This window comes from Thalassophryne amazonica, chromosome 10, assembly GCF_902500255.1.
Source record: "Thalassophryne amazonica chromosome 10, fThaAma1.1, whole genome shotgun sequence".
NCBI lineage: Eukaryota > Metazoa > Chordata > Actinopteri > Batrachoidiformes > Batrachoididae > Thalassophryne > Thalassophryne amazonica.
Genome location: NC_047112.1, coordinates 98,895,497 through 98,913,414, shown reverse-complemented (window position 1 = coordinate 98,913,414; position 17,918 = coordinate 98,895,497). Strand labels below are relative to the sequence as shown.

Genomic DNA, 17,918 nt, shown 5'->3' with positions numbered 1-17,918 from the left:
CCCGGGGACCAGCTCCAGATGTATGTCCTGCCTTAGGTCAACAGCAGGGCTGAGCAAACCATGACCGGCCTCATGACAACAGATGACACACACAAACAACACACATAAGCCGGCCCGGTACATGAACACATATAAAAAGCACACACAAGGTAAAATATGGCAGATACATCATCACATCCTGAGCTTATCCACATAAAGTGTCCTGATTCTGGAAAACGACATCTGAAAATACTTTAGCTCCTTATCGTGGCTGAAGAAGTGTAGCTTTTTAAAGCAAGTCCCTCGATGCAGTCTGATCGGTCCCCCTGTCTGATCAGTCAGATGGGGGGACCGATCAGACCGTGACCAGTGCTTAAAAGTTTAAAGAGTCACAGCGCTTCATTCTTTCATTCACAGCGTTTACCTCAGCCATCAGTTGACTCATCAGCCGTCTGCACGCTATGAAAATAAATCCCATGATCCACCAAGATAAGAATAAAATAAAATAATGTTAAATTACTCTGTTTCCATGTGGAGTGGAGACCCACGCGACAGTGTACGCGTGCTGGGTGACGTGTTCATCAATATTTAAGTGTTCCACTTGCCAAGCAAAAGGGCTCTGCCTGCGGTAGAAACGCAGACTTAACCGTTCTGACCAACCTGAACCACACAGTACCCTTACCAAAAAATAGTACTTATAAGTATATAAAAAGTAAACTAGAAGTATACTTGAAACATACTTACATATACTACTTTTTGGTAAGGGTAGAAACAGGACTGTCAGCGTATGCTGGATAAATCGTCAAGGTGTGACAGTGCTTAGACGTATGCCAGCATATGCCAGGGTTTTTTATACAGTCGGCATGCACTGGCTAGATCGTCAAGGTGTGTGACAGGGCCTTTACTCTGTCTTTCTAATTATCAGATAACCTTTGACTTTGTGTGCTTTGAAAGGTCAAACTCAGTCATAACTGTATAACTCATACTCAGATGTCAAGGCCACACAGAAGCCACATTTTATGGTATCACTGAATCACAGAGAATGAATCTGCATGAATCTGTATCAAATGTAAAGCGTGGGTGTTGCAATCTTTCAATTAATAATTGCGCTTTTAATTTTCTGTCATTTCTGGGTAATGTAAAATTTTTAAAAAGCCTTAAATGGGGAAAACAGTATTTACCTGAAAATAAAAATGGAAATTAAAATGTTGTCCTTCTGACAAACCTACAACATCATGCTGCAGGAAAATGTCACTTAATTGCAAGCTGAAGATCAGCTCTTAGTCATTTGACTCGGGCACTGAGTGAGAGCTTTGCTTTTTCCCAGCTGATTCAAAATCAGTAGTTTCAGTCTGTTTCCTTGGTGTCACTTCACTCCATAGCATCAATACCACTAAAGTTGTGCATGAACTGGGTGAAAATAGTGGCTTTGTTTAAAATACCGGAAGAAAAAAAAAAGTTTTCTTCCCTTTTATCTACATCACATCAAAACTAGAGAGCTGTAATAAGTTATTTCTCCTCACAGGGATCCAGCTGAGACTTTACCAGCTGGACGGTGTGCAGTGGCTAACCCAGTGCCTGACGAACCAGCAGGGCTGCATCTTAGGAGACGAGATGGGTTTGGGGAAAACATGTCAGGTGTGACATTTCTCAGGTTTTTAAAATGGCTATAAATGTTGATTCCATGATTTTCTTTAGTACCTCGCATATTTTGTCATCTTCCACTTCAGCCTCACTATAACTTCACATTGTCTGTCCATCTGCTAGCAAACAGTAGTTCATGCCACATTTTCTGTATTGTAATAGCTTGAGAAATTGTACTTGATGTGTAGACACTTCCTAGGATAGCATGTACTTCAGTCAGGTTACTGTCACATTGGCCATTAAAGCTAAAGGGCTTTTCAATTTTCACAAAATTGAGAAAATTTAGTTTCTACTGAAATTCAAGCATTTTAATGTAGGCTTATTTTTGTAATATGTGGCAAAATTACAGCTCATTTTAATGATGAGGACATATGTATCTGGGGGGAAATTCCGTACTGAATATTGTTTTTTTCCTTCATCACTGTCATACAGACTAACTGTAGGAGGAAGCACGTGTTCACATGTGTGAGGTTTTGAGATTACCTGTGACCCATCTTATAAGATTTCTTGAAAAATCACTTCAAAAATCTACCAAATTTTGGTCATAGCATCTGATCCCTTGAATTTGTCCCCTTCAGGGGTTGAAATTCGGCAGGGGTGGTGGCCAAGTGGTTAATGCGCTTGGTTTCAGTTCAGAAGGTTCCGGGTTCAAATCCTACCCCTGCCACATTTCTCCATGTAATGTGGAGTTGCGTCAGGAAGGGCATCTGGTGTAAAACTTGTGCCAATTCAACATGCAGATCCACCTTGGATTTGCTGTGGCGACCCCAAGTGCAAACAAGGGAGCAGCCGAAGGGACTTACTTACAGAGGTTGAAATTCTAAATCGTTTCCAGACAGCATGACTTTTAATCATATTGGCAATATTATAATATGAATCCCTTGTCTAAATGCTAAGGAATAAAATTACAGTTGTGCAAAATAAAATTATTTTTTTCTTTAATCTTAAAAAACTATACTATACCTTTAACCTCAACTTCAAGCCTCAAGCGTAAATGCTCAGCTGTTAGATGTTTTTTTTGTTAGTCAATGTTCATCCTCCAGGAGGGCTGCAACTGTTTTCATTTAATCTATCAGGTATTTTTGAAGATTCTGTGGAAAACTGACAGTCATCTTGTTTGTTTGTTTATTTATTTATTAAACTGAAATTACAGGGTCTATGATCGCGAGAGGGCGGTGCTTAGCACCTGGATTATCCCACGTGCGCATGCGTAGAGATCGAGATCTTATACCAACAAAGTCATGTTAGTGGGCGTGATCTGGGTGACGTCAGCAACCATATATAAGACCGTGTCATCCAGCATTCTGTTCTTTTGGAATCTATTGACGAGACTCAGAGGGACAACCAACTCTGGCAGTCATCTGGAATTCATCGAACCGTAGTTACATACGTAACTCATTCTATTTCATTCTTCCTGACCGCCAGGGGGCGGTGCTTAGCACCTGGATCACCTCGTACCTACCACCAATGTCATGAGGAATCTGCCCTTATCGAACCTCGGGTGAAGTTTGAAGAAGCCGATAATACAGCTGTTGTCATAGGGTGAGGAGCAGTTACATTAACTCTGTACAAGCTGGCAAAAGTACAGGAGGACGTCCATGTTGCTGCAGCACAGATGTCGTTCAGTGGAACACCTCTCGGAGCAGCTCAGAAAGTGGACAAAACATGAATACTGAAAAAATATCTCCCAAAACGTGTGTGTGTGTGTGTGTGTGTGTGTATATATATATATATATATATATTTATGTATGTGTGTGTGTGTTTTTTCAGTTTAAGTAGTTTATGGATTTCAGTTTACGGCTCAGTAACTGCAGGAAATTTTGATCACAAACCCGATCTCCACAAAAATGACTTTATTTATTTATTTTTTTTGTGGGGGTCACCACAGTCTAAGGAGGTGATCCGAGCAGCTCTTGATAGTCATGCGCCCGGTCCCGCTGGGTGTGTCCTGCTCGGGGAGAGTGTCAGGTGAGGAGTTTGACTGTTGACTTGGACAGTCCACCTGTCAAATTCACAGAGGACAGAAACATTGTAGAAAAACAAAGAACACTAGTTTCTAACTTCAGGAAGGCAGACAACGAGCTGCTACCTTATTTTTATCCATATGAGCTGTCCTCTCCACCAAATTCACTGCACACATCAGTGGTCTCCTGCCGATTATACAACAGAGGAAAATCAACAGATTTCTTAGAAGGTGGCTAGGAATTCCACAATGCTTCTCCTCAACAGGACTGTACTGCAAATCAGCAAAGCTTCGATTTCCACTCTCATCACTTGTGAAGGAGTTTAAGACGGGGAAGGCACGCCTAATTATGGCCCTGAAAGATTCTAAAGATGCAAAAGTCCTGGAAGCAGGATTCAAAATACAAACAGGAAACAAATGGAGGGCAGCTGAAGCTGTAGAAGAAGCAGAATCCTGCCTTCAGCAGAGACATGATAGGAAGTGTGTGCAAAGGAAGATGAGGTCTAGGCACTGAACCCACAACTAGGTGGAAAGGAGCGAATCCTAAGGACAGAAGACAACTTGTCCAACAGGAGATAAGGAAGAAAGAGGAAGAAACCAGATATGTACGGGCAGTGCAGATGGGAAACCAAGGAGCCTGGTCAAAGTGGAAAACTAAGCAAAGAGAGTTGACATGGAATCAAGTATGGAAATACACATCTTTCCAACTGCAGTTCTTGTTGAGATCTGTGTACGACGTACTTCCTACACCAACAAACCTGCACAACTGTGGAATGATAGAAGATCCATCATGCCAGCTATGTCAGAAACCAGCCAACCTAGAGCACATTCTGTCATCATGTCAGGTTACTCTGAGCCAGGGAAGATATTGGTGGAGACATGACCAGGTGTGGAGAGCTTTGGCCCAGATTTTGGGGACTGAAAGGAAGAAAGATCACAAAGACAATGGCCAGCCTTCATCAACTTTGTCAGAAGTGGAGAACATGCCTTAGCTAAACATCAGCCAAGAGGTGGAATTTTAAGCATGGCAAAGGATTGGCAGCTGATGGTTGACCTTGAAAAGAAGCTTATTTTTCCATCAATAGTAGGGACAACCCTCTGACCAGATATTCTGCTATTCTCAGAGAGTACAAGGAAACTACTCTTCATTGAGTTAACAGTACCATGGGAGACCTGATGCCAAGAAGCACATGGTGGGAAGCTTGCAAAGTATGACGAGCTGTTGGAAGACTGTAGACATCAAGGCTGATGAACATGGAACTTCCCTGTTGAAGTAGGAGCATGTGGTTTCCCTGCAGTGTCCTGCTGGAAGACGATGGCAGCCCTAGGAGTAAAAGGAAGAGACAGGAAAAGAGCGATAAACACCATGGCTCAAGCAAAAGAGAGAGCATCGAGTTGGCTCTGGCTGTGAAGGAATGATAGTAGTTGGAAGCTTGACCGTCGAGAGTAGAAGATTGATCACATTCTGCTCTCCTGCCATCCTGGGGATGTTCCGGGTTGAGGGATGAAATGCCTGTAGATGGATGGACCGGCTGATAACTCAATGGCTCAGTAGCAGTGACATCTTGGCTGTTTGTAATAACTAGTGCAACTCTGTTGACTGACCATCCACCATAATATGCCGAGCAGAGACAGCAGCAATGTAGACCTTCATAGTAGAGACAGAAAGACCATTGTCAAACAATATTTGAAGATACCTAAGCATCACTGGCACAGAACAATGCTCTGAGTCTACACCTCGTGTACTACTGCACCAACGGTTAAAAGGTTTCCATCTGTTACCATATAATGCCAGAGTGGAGGACGCACAGACACCCAGTGCAGTTTTGCAATACCCCGTCAGGTGCCACATATACAGCTAAAGGTGTTCTGGGTGAGGATGCCAAATGCACCCCTCCAACTGCGACAAAAGGTCCCTCCTCCCCACTGAGGAGCAATAGAATCATTGGGGACCATGTCCCACTCAGCCAGTATGGGGCTACCAGTAACACTGTGTGATTGCACATGCATATCCTGTGTAGTGTCAGCATGACCAATGCAAGAGGAGGAAATGCATATAGGAGATGGCCCGGCCAAGGGTGAGCTGTAGTGTCTTGGCTCAAGGAGCTGTTCGGTTCTGAGAGAGACAAAACCACAGGCGACAGTGTGTTGAGGTGTTTGAGGCAAACAGAATGACTTCCGCCTTGTCATACCATTCCCAGATCATCTGATCCACATCTGGGTTCAATCACCACTTGCCCACTGGCAGTTTCTGTCGTGAGAGCAAACCTGTAGCACAGCTTTGCACGGCCAGCAGATGCATAGGTCTGAGACTCTGCAAGTGATGCAAAGCCCACTGGAGGAGCTTCTGGGTTTCCCTCAGGGAATGAACAGACCTGGAGCCCCCTTAATGGGTTATATAGTAGACTGTTGATGCGTTGTCTGACCGAACAAGTACATGTTGCCCCTCTTAAGGCAGAGGAGAAATGCCTCAGAGCTAGCCAGACAGCCCGCAGCTCTAACACATTGATGTGCTGAAGCCTCTCCCAAGGGCTCCAGACACCCCCTGACCATTCTGTGGTTCCACACTGCACCACAACCTAAAAGTGAGGCACGTGTTAGAACAACCTCCTGATGGGAGGGCAGACATTCCAGCAGAACACCATATGTCATGAGCTCCCTGTCTGCCCAGAGCTGAAGGTGTCAAAGGCACCGGTCGGTAGTATGCACAGACCTGTTTTGATGCAGCTTGGGATCGAGGCCCAGGCTATTGAGCCACATCTGTAAGGTGCACAAAAATAGGTGTCCCTGAGGTATGGCTGCTGACGTTGCAGTCAGTTTCTCCATCAGCTGGAGGAGCAGACCGTAAGCGGGTCTTACATTCCTGTGAACACGGGAGACCACAGTGAGAGTACCGTCCACTCTCTGTGGGGATGGGAAAGCGCTCATCACCAGTGAGTCGATTGTAATGCCAACAAAACTGTTGGCTTGGAGTCAAGGAGCCCTTTGTGAAATTCACAGAGATACCTAATTAGCACGTCCATCCTTCGAAGGAACATATGCCTTTACATATTGATTGAAATTTCTGAGTTTGAGAATAGGATGAAAAACACCATCCTTATTTGGAACAGAAAATAAATGGTATAGAACCTGTTGGCTACTTTCTTCAGGACCTCTAAAGTCCTGCCTGAGAACAAGAGATCTCTCTGGGTCTGTAACAACTGTAACTTTTATCCCATTTAACTTGGGGGTATGATGATTGAACTGAATATTGTAGCCCCTGACCAATGTGGAAACCACCCTTTGGTCTGAGACTAAGGCCCACCACCAGTTGAGCTGTTTCCAGGAAAAATTATTTATGGCCTGGTACTGGGTGTCACGCCCGACTGCTGCGGTCCCTTTATAATTTTGAGGGCGGTCATGATGGTCCTGGTGGTCCCGCCGGACATTTCTGGGAGGTCTACTTTTAGGTGGCCAAAAGGTGGACTGCTGGGAGGGCTGACGAAACTGACCCTGACCCCAGGAGGCATGTCCATTTGCAGGGCGGAAGCCACCTGCATGCCTAGGTTGGTGCCTGGCAGTTTATTGTAATTCAGCAAATTGCTGGTGAGACCCATTTGCCTGAACAGCACGCTTCAAGGTCTGTTGGGCTGAAGACCCAAAAAACGTGGCTTGGCAGGGTGTGTAGTGATCCCCTCCATGTCTCAGACAGTGGGAATTGGGCCAACCCTACATGGCGATGGCTAATGGTCAGGGTGGACATCAACCTGCCAAGCACTTGTGACATGTAGACGAAAGCCTGGACTCAAGCATTACTCAGGCTCTGTGTTTCACTTTCAGCGTCATCATACTGGAGAGACTGAGAGTGCAAGGTCAAGGTGAGACAGGGAGTTCCCTAGATGACCAATTTCCAGAGGAATGATATGGTGTATCATAGCTCTTGGTAAGGAGCTCATCAGTGACCCTACACCAGAGGTCTCAAACCGGTTCCAGAAAGGGCCGAGAGGGTGCAGGCTTTCTGTGCAACCACCCACTCCAGCAGGTGATTTCACTGATTAACTGATTTCACCTGCTCAATGTAATGTTAATCAGTGAAATCACCTGCTGGAGTGGGTGGTTGCACAGAAAACCTGCACCCTCTCGGCCCTTTCTGGAACCGGTTTGAGACCTCTGGTCGGTCAGCATTAGCAGGTGACACAACCAGTGTACTAGCAACACTGTCAACTGATGGCATGTGGTCTAAGCCATACTGCGTCACATCCTTCATTGCACACAGTGCCCTCCAATCTTGTGGAAAACGGGTGAAAGATTTAGGATCATATCAGTGCATATGAAGCTCTTCAATATATGGTAAAGAGGGTGGGACATTGAACACCGGTTTCTGACTGACCTTAGAACAGGCACTAGAAGGAGCAGTCTCTGGGAGGAGCATCAACGCCAAGCTGTGACAGGGCCAACTGAATGGCCTACTTTACAACAGATGGCCCAGGCTGATGCCTGAGGAGAGTCTACGTCTAAGGCGTGGGAGTCCATTATGAAAGAATATGCCAAGCTACCAAATGAAAGTGGGATAAACACTCACATCAGAGTGGCCAAGTTGTCATGGTACGTCCCAGCTACGTTACGGGAAACACGCACAACGTGCAGCTCAATATAAAAAATATGCCGGCAGTGTGTGACTAACACAAACGCCATTGGGTTAAGCCACCAAAACGGCGAAACATTCACATCACAGTGGTCAGACAGCACAGCATGTCCCAGCTTGTCTCACAAACATTAGCGGTAACAAGTTAAGCCACCAATCGTTTACTCACCATGAGTGGTAGCCTAGCTGAGAAAAGAAATAGTTGTCTTGCAGCCTCTGGAGGACGCATATGTGTAGCCCCAACCAAAATGGTTGAGATTCTCTGACAAGACAAGCAGTCCACAATAATTTGACCTTCTGCTCTCATGCAAGAGATGGAAAAAGAACTGAATGCTGGGTGACAGGGATTTACATATTGTTGCCTGACTTCACCCAGTTCACGCCACGAACATGACTTTGTTGGTATAAGATCTCGACCTCAGCGAATGCGTGCGTGAGATAATCCAGGTGGCAAGCACTGCCCTCTGGCGGTCAGGAGGAATGAAATAGAACTGATCAAATCTGGCTTCAGTCTTTCATGTGCCTTCTCTCAAATTCTAGTTAAAAATGTCATGTTTCCTTTTTAAGAAAGTCCTGCTATTTGCCATGCCACCGCTGTTGGGGTGCCAGTAATTGTGAGCATGACTATAATTGCATTATGTGCGAGTTCAAAAATAATCATTTCTCTTATGAACAACAATCCATTTTCTATATGTGCTTATTTATTTGGGGATTGGAGCCTATCCCAGCGGTCATTGGACTAGACATGGGGTACACCCCAGCTGCCAGTTTATCACACTGCTGGCACATGCATATTTTATAGAAAAGACTATTTTGAAAGTAGAGGACCCAAAGTAAAAGCTGTTCTAATACACCAGTTATTGACCCTGAATTGGTTTTACAAGTTAGCCTCAGTCATTATGGTCAATACAGATGTGGGGTATGGGAAATAGTCTAGATGGAAATTTAATAATATCACCACAGAATGTGTTTTGTATGGAATCATAAAATACACACATGCATAAAGAAGAAGGGCCTTTAATAAAAGTCCCTTCTTCTTCATTGGACATACAATAGTGTTCAGAATAATAGTAGTGCTATGTGACTGTGACCAAGCAAGCATGTTCAACAGGTGCTGGCTTCATCCTTAAATAGGGGACACCTGATTCACACCTGTTTGTTCCACAAAATTGACGAACTCACTGACTGAATGCCACACTACTGTTATTGTGAACACCCCCTTTTCTACTTTTTTTTTTTTTTTACTAATAGCCCAGTTTCATAGCCTTAAGAGTGTGCATATCATGAATGCTTGGTCTTGTTTGATTTGTGAGAATCTACTGAATCTACTGGTACCTTGTTTCCCATGTAACAATAAGAAATATACTCAAAACCTGGATTAATCTTTTTAGTCACATAGCACTGCTATTATTCTGAACACTACTGTACATACAATGAAATTTGTCCTCTGCATTTAACCTGTCCTAATTATAGTTAAACACAATCCAACCACTAGGAGCAGTGGGCAGCCACAGTCCAGCAACCGAGGACCAACTCCAGTTGTAGAGACGCTGCCTTGGTCAGGGGTAGAGAAAGGAGCAGACCCTAAATAAGCATGTTTTTGATTGGGGGAGGAAACCCTACTAACACGGGGAGAACATGCAAACTCCTCACAGAAAGGGCCAGGTGGGAAGTGAACCCAGGACCTTCTTGCTGTGATACAGTGCTAACCACTAATCCACCGTGCCAAACATATATAATTTTGAAAGGGAAAGTGTGGTTTGAATTCATTTGGAGCTCAGCTGCAGGTGTGTTATTGGTACTAATGTTTTTAGCAGTTTTATGAAAACACGATTATTTTTTGTCATACAGCACAATTCTCAAAGGAGGTAAATATCCGGAGGCTTGATTGCTAACAATTGTTATTTAATACAACTAAGGTTGTAAAAAATAAACCTGTGTCCTTTAGCCCTGTCACTGCTGTAAGGAAGCACTAAGAATGTGATGAAGCTGCTGTATGTTGTGACTGCAATCAAACACATTTCAGCTAGTTGTAATATCTTAACAGCCATCTCTGTGTGCCTGTGGAACATCATCATTGTTATTTATTTATTTCAGAAGAACTGTAGAGAATGTGATTCCAGATATTCATTAAAATTTTAAATGTCCCAACAGACAGTCTCACTGCTGGTCTACATGTCAGGAGCTCTTCAGGATAAAGGACCATTTTTAGTTCTGAGCCCGCTCTCTGTAATGGAGAACTGGAGACAGGAGCTGGAATGGTGAAATCACACATGTCTCTGAATTTATTTGCACTTAGCACATTTAATTTTACATTGAATGTTAGCAAATACAGCTATGTGACTTGGTTCCAGCTTTGCGCCCGCTCTGACCGTGCTGTGTTACAAAGGGGACAAGGAGAGACGGGCGGAGCTTCAGAGGGAAGCGAACACTCATGACTTCCATGTACTGCTCACTACTTATGAAGTATGTGAATCATTTTGAAAATAAATTGGCATGAAATCCCTTATATGGTGAAATTGAAACACAAAATGAAATTCTCTCATTTCAAGTTGTGTATGAAAGATGCTTCATTCTTGAAACGGTGAGTGTGTTCTGGATTTAATTCTTACATAAAAAATATGTTAGAATGGTGTGTTTGTGTGTAATGTGTCCGCACTCTGTTTCTAAGGTGGAGGTGGAAGGTGGTTGTTGTAGACGAGGCTCACAGGCTGAAGAATCAGAACTCGCTCTTACACAAAATCCTGACTGAGGTACAGCGCTGCTCGTGGTTTGTTGTCTATTATCTATCGTCTCACTAATTTAGAAGATCTTCATTTAGCCTGGAAAAAGAGTCTGTTGCTCTATAAAAAAGCCCTCCGTAAAGCTAGGACATGTTACTATTCATCACTAATTGAAGAAAATAAGAACAACCCCAGGTTTCTTTTCAGCACTGTAGCCAGGCTGACAAAGAGTCAGAGCTCTATTGAGCCGAGTATTCCTTTAACTTTAACTAGTAATGACTTCATGACTTTCTTTGCAAATAAAATTTTAACTATTAGAGAAAAAATATTCATAACCATCCCAAAGACATATCTTTATGTTCGACTGCTTTCAGTAATGCTGGTATTTGGTTAGACTCTTTCTCTCCGATTGTTCTGTCTGAGTTACTTTCATTAGTCACTTCCTCCAAACCATCAACATGTCTATTAGACCCCATTCCTACTAGGCTGCTCAAGGAAGCCCTACCGTTAATTAATGCTTTGATCTTAAATATGATCAATCTATCTTTATTAGTTGGCTATGTACCACAGGCTTTTAAGGTGGCAGTAATTAAACCATTACTTAAAAAGCCATCACTTGACCCAGCTATCTTAGCTAATTATAGGCCAATCTCCAACCTTCCTTTTCTCTCAAAAATTCTTGAAAGGATAGTTGTAAAACAGCTAACTGATCATCTGCAGAGGAACGGTCTATTTGAAGAGTTTCAGTCAGGGTTTCAAATTCATCATAGTACAGAAACAGCATTAGTGAAGGTTACAAATGATCTTCTTATGGCCTCAGACAGTGGACTCATCTCTGTGCTTGTCCCATTAGACCTCAGTGCAACTTTTGATACTGTTGACCATAAAATTTTATTACAGAAATTAGAGCATGCCATAGGTATTAAAGGCACTGCGCTGCAGTGGTTTGAATCATATTTATCTAATAGATTACAATTTGTTCATGTAAATGGGGAGCCTTCTTCACGGACTAAGGTTAATTATGGAGTTCCACAAGGTTCTGTGCTAGGACCAATTTTATTCACTTTATACATGCTTCCCTTAGGCAGTATTATTAGAAAGCATTGCTTAAATTTTCATTGTTACGCAGATGATACACAGCTTTATCTGTCCATGAAGCCAGAGGACACACACCAATTAGTTAAACTGCAGGAATGTCTTTCAGACATAAAGACATGGATGACCTCTAATTTCCTGCGTTTAAATTCAGATAAAACTGAAGTTATTGTACTTGGCCCCACAAATCTTAGAAACATGGTGTCTAACCAGATCCTTACTCTGGATGGCATTAACCTGACCTCCAGTAATACTGTGAGAAATCTTGGAGTCATTTTTGATCAGGATATGTCCTTCAATGCGCATATTACGCAAGTATGTAGGACTGCTTTTTTTGCATTTGCGCAATATCTCTAAAATTAGAAAAGTCTTGTCTCAGAGTGATACTGAAAAGCTAATTCATGCATTTATTTCTTCTAGGCTGGACTATTGTAATTCATTATTATCAGGTTGTCCTAAAAGTTCCCTGAAAAGCCTTCAGTTAATTCAAAATGCTGCAGCTAGAGTACTGACAGGGACTAGAAGGAGAGAGCATATCTCACCCATATTGGCTTCTCTTCATTGGCTCACTGTTAATTCCAGAATAGAATTTAAAATTCTTCTTCTTACTTATACAACCCCTGGCAAAAATTATGGAATCACCCGCCTCGGAGGATGTTCATTCAGTTGTTTAATTTTGTAGAAAAAAAAGCAGATCACAGACATGACACAAAACTAAAGTCATTTCAAATGGCAACTTTCTGGCTTTAAGAAACACTATAAGAAATCAAGAAAAAAAATTGTGGCAGTCAGTAACGGTTACTTTTTTATACCAAGCAGAGGGAAAAAAATATGGAATCACTCAATTCTGAGGAAAAAATTATGGAATCATGAAAAACAAAAGAACGCTTCAACACATCACTAGTATTTTGTTGCACCACCTCTGGCTTTTATAATAGCTTGCAGTCTCTGAGGCATGGACTTAATGAGTGACAAACAGTACTCTTCATCAATCTGGCTCCAACTTTCTCTGATTGCTGTTGCCAGATCAGCTTTGCAGGTTGGAGCCTTGTCATGGACCATTTTCTTCAACTTCCACCAAAGATTTTCAACTGGATTAAGATCCGGACTATTTGCAGGCCATGACATTGACCCTATGTGTCTTTTTGCAAGGAATGTTTTCACAGTTTTTGCTCTATGGCAAGATGCATTATCATCTTGAAAAATGATTTCATCATCCCCAAACATCCTTTCAATTGATGGGATAAGAAAAGTGTCCAAAATATCAACGTAAACTTGTGCATTAATTGATGATGTAATGACAGCCATCTCCCCAGTGCCTTTACCTGACATGCAGCCCCATATCATCAATGACTGTGGAAATTTACATGTTCTCTTCAGGCAGTCATCTTTATAAATCTCATTGGAACGGCACCAAACAAAGGTTCCAGCATCATCACCTTGCCCAATGCAGATTCGAGATTCATCACTGAATATGTCTTTCATCCAGTCATCTGCAGTCTACGATTGCTTTTCCTTAGCCCATTGTAACCTTGTTTTTTTCTGTTTAGGTGTTAATGATGGCTTTCGTTTAGCTTTTCTGTATGTAAATCCAATTTCCTTTAGGCGGTTTCTTACAGTTCGGTCACAGACGTTGACTCCAGTTTCCTCCCATTCGTTCCTCATTTGTTTTGTTGTGCATTTTCAATTTTTGAGACATATTGCTTTAAGTTTTCTATCTTGACGCTTTGATGTCTTCCTTTGTCTACCAGTATGTTTGCCTTTAACAACCTTGCCATGTTGTTTGTATTTGGTCCAGAGTTTAGACACAGCTGACTGTGAACAACCAACATCTTTTGCAACATTGCGTGATGATTTACCCTCTTTTAAGAGTTTGATAATCCTCTCCTTTGTTTCATTTCTCGTGTTGGAGCCATGATTCATGTCAGTCCACTTGGTGCAACAGCTCTCCAAGGTGTGATCACTCCTTTTTAGATGCAGACTAACGAGCAGATCTGATTTGATGCAGGTGTTAGTTTTGGGGATGAAAATTTACAGGGTGATTCCATAATTTATTCCTCAGAATTGAGTGAGTCCATATTTTTTTCCCTCTGCTTGGTCTAAAAAAGTAACCGTTACTGACTGCCACAATTTTTTTCTTGATTTTTTATAGTGTTTCTTAAAGCCAGAAAGTTGCCATTTGAAATGACTTTAGTTTTGTGTCATGTGTGATCTGCTTTTTTTCTACAAAATTAAACAACTGAATGAACATCCTCCGAGGCTGGTGATTCCATAATTTTTGCCAGGGTTTTTAAGGTTTTGAAGAATCAGGTCCCATCTTATCTTAGGGACCTCATAGTACCATATCACCCCAATAGAGTGCTTCGCTCTCAGACTGCAGGCTTACTTGTAGTTCCTAGGGTTTGTAAGAGTAGAATGGGAGGCAGAGCCTTCAGCTTTCAGGCTCCTCTCCTGTGGAACCAGCTCCCAATTCGGATTAGGGAGACAGACACCCTCTCTACTTTTAAGATTAAGCTTAAAACTTTCCTTTTTGGAAAAGCTTATAGTTAGGGTTGGATCAGGTGACCCTGAACCATCCCTTAGTTATGCTGCTATAGACTTAGACTGCTGGGGGTTTCCCATGATGCAGCCAGTGTTTTTTTATTCACCTCCTTTTGCTCTGTATGCACCACTCTGCTTTTAATCATTGGTGATTGATCTCTGCTCTCTTCCACAGCATGTGTTTTTCCTGATTCTCTCCCCTCAGCCCCAACCAGTTTTGTCGTTTTGACCGTTGGGGTTTTTCTGTAATTATTGTATGGCTTTTGCCTTACAATATAAAGCGCCTTGGGGTGACTGTTTGTTGTGATTTGGCGCTATATAAATAAAATTGATTTGATTTGATTTATTACGAGACAAGAGTGGTGTTTGTGGACAGCGGGATGCTGGACTGATAGTGGGATCCCATACCTGACATTTTTGCAGCTGATGTTTTGTTTTTTCCAAACTTTATAAAATTTTGTTAAACTTTGTAAAAACCTTGTAACTGTTAGACCTAAGCAGGTTGTCACCCCTTTGAGTCTGGTCTGCTTGAGGTTTCTTCCTCAAATCATCAGAGGGAGTTTTACCTTGCCACTGTCACCTGTGTGCTCCCTCTAGGGGTTGGTAAGGTTAGACCTTACTTGTGTGAAGCAACTTGAGGTAGCTTTTTTGTGATTTGGTGCTATATAAATGTATTACCTCATCTTTCCCACTTTAAACACTTTAAATTTTTGTTCATGTCTTTCTATAGTTCTCTGTAGGCTTTAGAGTTTTGCTGACAGGGACTCCAATCCAGAACAACTTGCGGGAGCTGTACTCCCTGCTGAGCTTTATTCAGCCCAGCATCTTCACAGCAGTGGACTCTGATCACTTTGTCAGCAGCTACTCCAGTGTGAAGAACCAGCCTGCTCTTGGTATAGCGCACAGTAGCTCAGTATTCCATTCACATTTGTTCATAAGCTTTGGACACTTACTTGATTAAATACTGGTATTTATATCTGGTAAATGTTTTACTCTGGATGCTCTATATTTTGTTTTCCAGCTGATGAGCTTCAAAGAATGCTGGAGCCTTTCCTCCTTCGTAGGATCAAGTCAGAAGTGGCTCTCGATCTTCCACAGAAGACAGAGGTGGTCGTGTATCACGGCATGTCTGCTCTGCAGAAAAAATACTACAAAGCAATTCTGATGAAGGATGTTGGTGAGACTTCTGGACTATAGCAGTCGGTTGAAAAATTTTCATGTTGACTTATCCTTCTAAATATGTGCAGCCTTCCCAAGGCTAAAACCAATAATAGACATTCAGAGATATTTAATGTTTAAACAGTTAAAGTGTCAGGACACAGTTGGGTTACAAGTAACACTTGGCAGTCATGTTATAATATTTCTGCTCCAAAGGTGCAAAGGTGCTACGAACGGTCCTGGTTGGAACATCTAGATGATAATGTTTATTTTTGATGTTAAACTCAGATGTCTTCAGTGCATAAAATAAACTTATGGATTGGTGTTCCACATAGGAGCCTAGGGATATTGCACTTGAGAAGCACCATGTTTCTGTTGATTAAGTAACAGTAAGTCAGCAGGTGCTTAAAGATGTTTCTCTTGAATATTTTCAGAGGTCTTTGAAAATGAGCAGGCCAACAAGACACGGCTGCTGAACATCTTGATGCAGTTGAGGAAGTGTGTTGACCATCCGTACCTTTTTGACGGTGAGCTATGGATAAATTAACGTTGAAAGGACAGACCTTAGTTCTCATAACACAGCTGCTGATGTGAAAGAAATGCTTCCAAATGTCATATTTTCTTCTAAGGGGTTGAGCCTGAGCCCTTTGAGATTGGGGAGCACCTTGTTGAAGCCAGTCAGAAACTTTTCCTTCTGGACAGCATGTTGGCCTACCTATACCAAGGGTCAGTGAGACTCTTTTAACCACTGTGGGAGTGATTTTAGCAGATTTGATGTCAAGTTAAGAACATGTTCAGCATGAAGCATTTTCATTGAGTGTTGATATACGAGTACAGGTGCTGGTCATATAATTAGAATATCATGAAAAAGTTGATTTATTTCAGTAATTCCATTCAAAAAATGAAACTTGTATATTATATATATTATATTCATTTATTACACACATACTAATATATTTCAAATGTTTATTTCTTTTAATTTTTATGATTATAACTGACAACTAATGAAAATCCCAAATTCAGTATCTCAGAAAATTAGAATAATACTTAAGACCAATACAAAAAAAGGATTTTTAGAAATGTTGGCCAACTGAAAAGTATGAACATGAAAAGTATGAGCATATACAGCACTCAATACGTAGTTGGGGCTCCTTTTGCCTGAATTACTGCAGCAGTGTGGCATGGCATGGAGTCGATCAGTCTGTGGCACTGCTCAGGTGGTATGAGAGCCCAGGCTGCTCTGATAGTGGCCATCACCTCTTCTGCATTGTTGGGTCTGCCGTGTTGCATCTTCCTCTTCACAACAGCCCATAGATTTTATATGGTGTTAAGGTCAGGCGAGTTTGCTGGCCAATTAAGAACAGGGATACCATGGTCCTTAAACCAGGTACTGGTAGCTTTGGTACTGTGTGCAGGTGCCAAGTCCTGTTGGAAAATGAAATCTGAATCTCCATAAAGTTGGTCAGCAGCAGGAAGCATGAAGTGCTCTACAACTTCCTGGTAGATGGCTGCGTTGACCTTGGACCTCAGAAAACACAGTGGAACAACACCAGCAGATGACATGGCACCCCAAACCATCACTGACTCTGGAAACTTTACACTGGACCTCAAGCAACATGGATTCTGTGGCTCTCCTCTCTTCCTCCAGACTCTGGGACCTTGATTTTCAAAGGAAATGCAAAATTTACTTTCATCAGAGAACATAACTTTGGACCACTCAGCAGCAGTCCAGTCCTTTTTGTCTTTAGCTCAGACAAGACATCAAGTCAGCAGTCTTCCCCATGATTGTGTAGCCTACAGAACTAGACTGAGAGGCCAGTTAAAGGCCTTTGCAGGTGTTTTGAGTTAATTAGCTGATTAGAGTGTGACACCAGGTTTCTTCAATATTGAACCTTTTCACAATATTCATTAGTTGTCAGTTCTAATCATCAAAATTATAAGAAATAAACATTTGAAATAGATCAGTCTGTGTGTAATGAATGAATATAATATACAAGTTTCACTTTTTGAATGGAATTACTGAAATAAATCAACATTTTCATGATATTCTAATTATATGACCAGCACCTATAATCTCTGGTTTACTGCTAGTTCAGCTTGGTAGTCTTGACACCTGTGAATATGACATGAATGAAATGCTGTCACTGTGTAGTTGTACATACCTGACACCTCACTGTACGTCATGAGTCCC

The 17,918-nt window shown here is 42.0% G+C and overlaps 1 protein-coding gene and 1 long non-coding RNA gene across 2 annotated transcripts in view; one reads left to right on the top strand and one right to left on the bottom strand.

Moving 5' to 3' along the window:
- The window catches only part of chd1l (chromodomain helicase DNA binding protein 1-like), a 56,140-nt gene that overhangs the window by 2,189 nt on the left and 36,033 nt on the right, over positions 1-17,918 (top strand). The window contains exons 2-10 of the mRNA XM_034180595.1: positions 1,505-1,617; positions 10,365-10,471; positions 10,565-10,676; positions 10,763-10,794; positions 10,882-10,963; positions 15,300-15,462; positions 15,591-15,746; positions 16,162-16,254; positions 16,357-16,453. Of these exons, the coding sequence (XP_034036486.1) occupies positions 1,505-1,617; positions 10,365-10,471; positions 10,565-10,676; positions 10,763-10,794; positions 10,882-10,963; positions 15,300-15,462; positions 15,591-15,746; positions 16,162-16,254; positions 16,357-16,453 (955 nt within the window). The remainder of the gene's footprint in view (positions 1-1,504; positions 1,618-10,364; positions 10,472-10,564; positions 10,677-10,762; positions 10,795-10,881; positions 10,964-15,299; positions 15,463-15,590; positions 15,747-16,161; positions 16,255-16,356; positions 16,454-17,918) is intronic.
- Positions 185-17,455, bottom strand: LOC117519265. The gene is made up of 3 exons (XR_004563230.1): positions 17,445-17,455; positions 15,150-15,156; positions 185-264 (listed from the first exon to the last, which is right to left on the bottom strand). It is a non-coding gene; the product is annotated as an uncharacterized LOC117519265 (long non-coding RNA).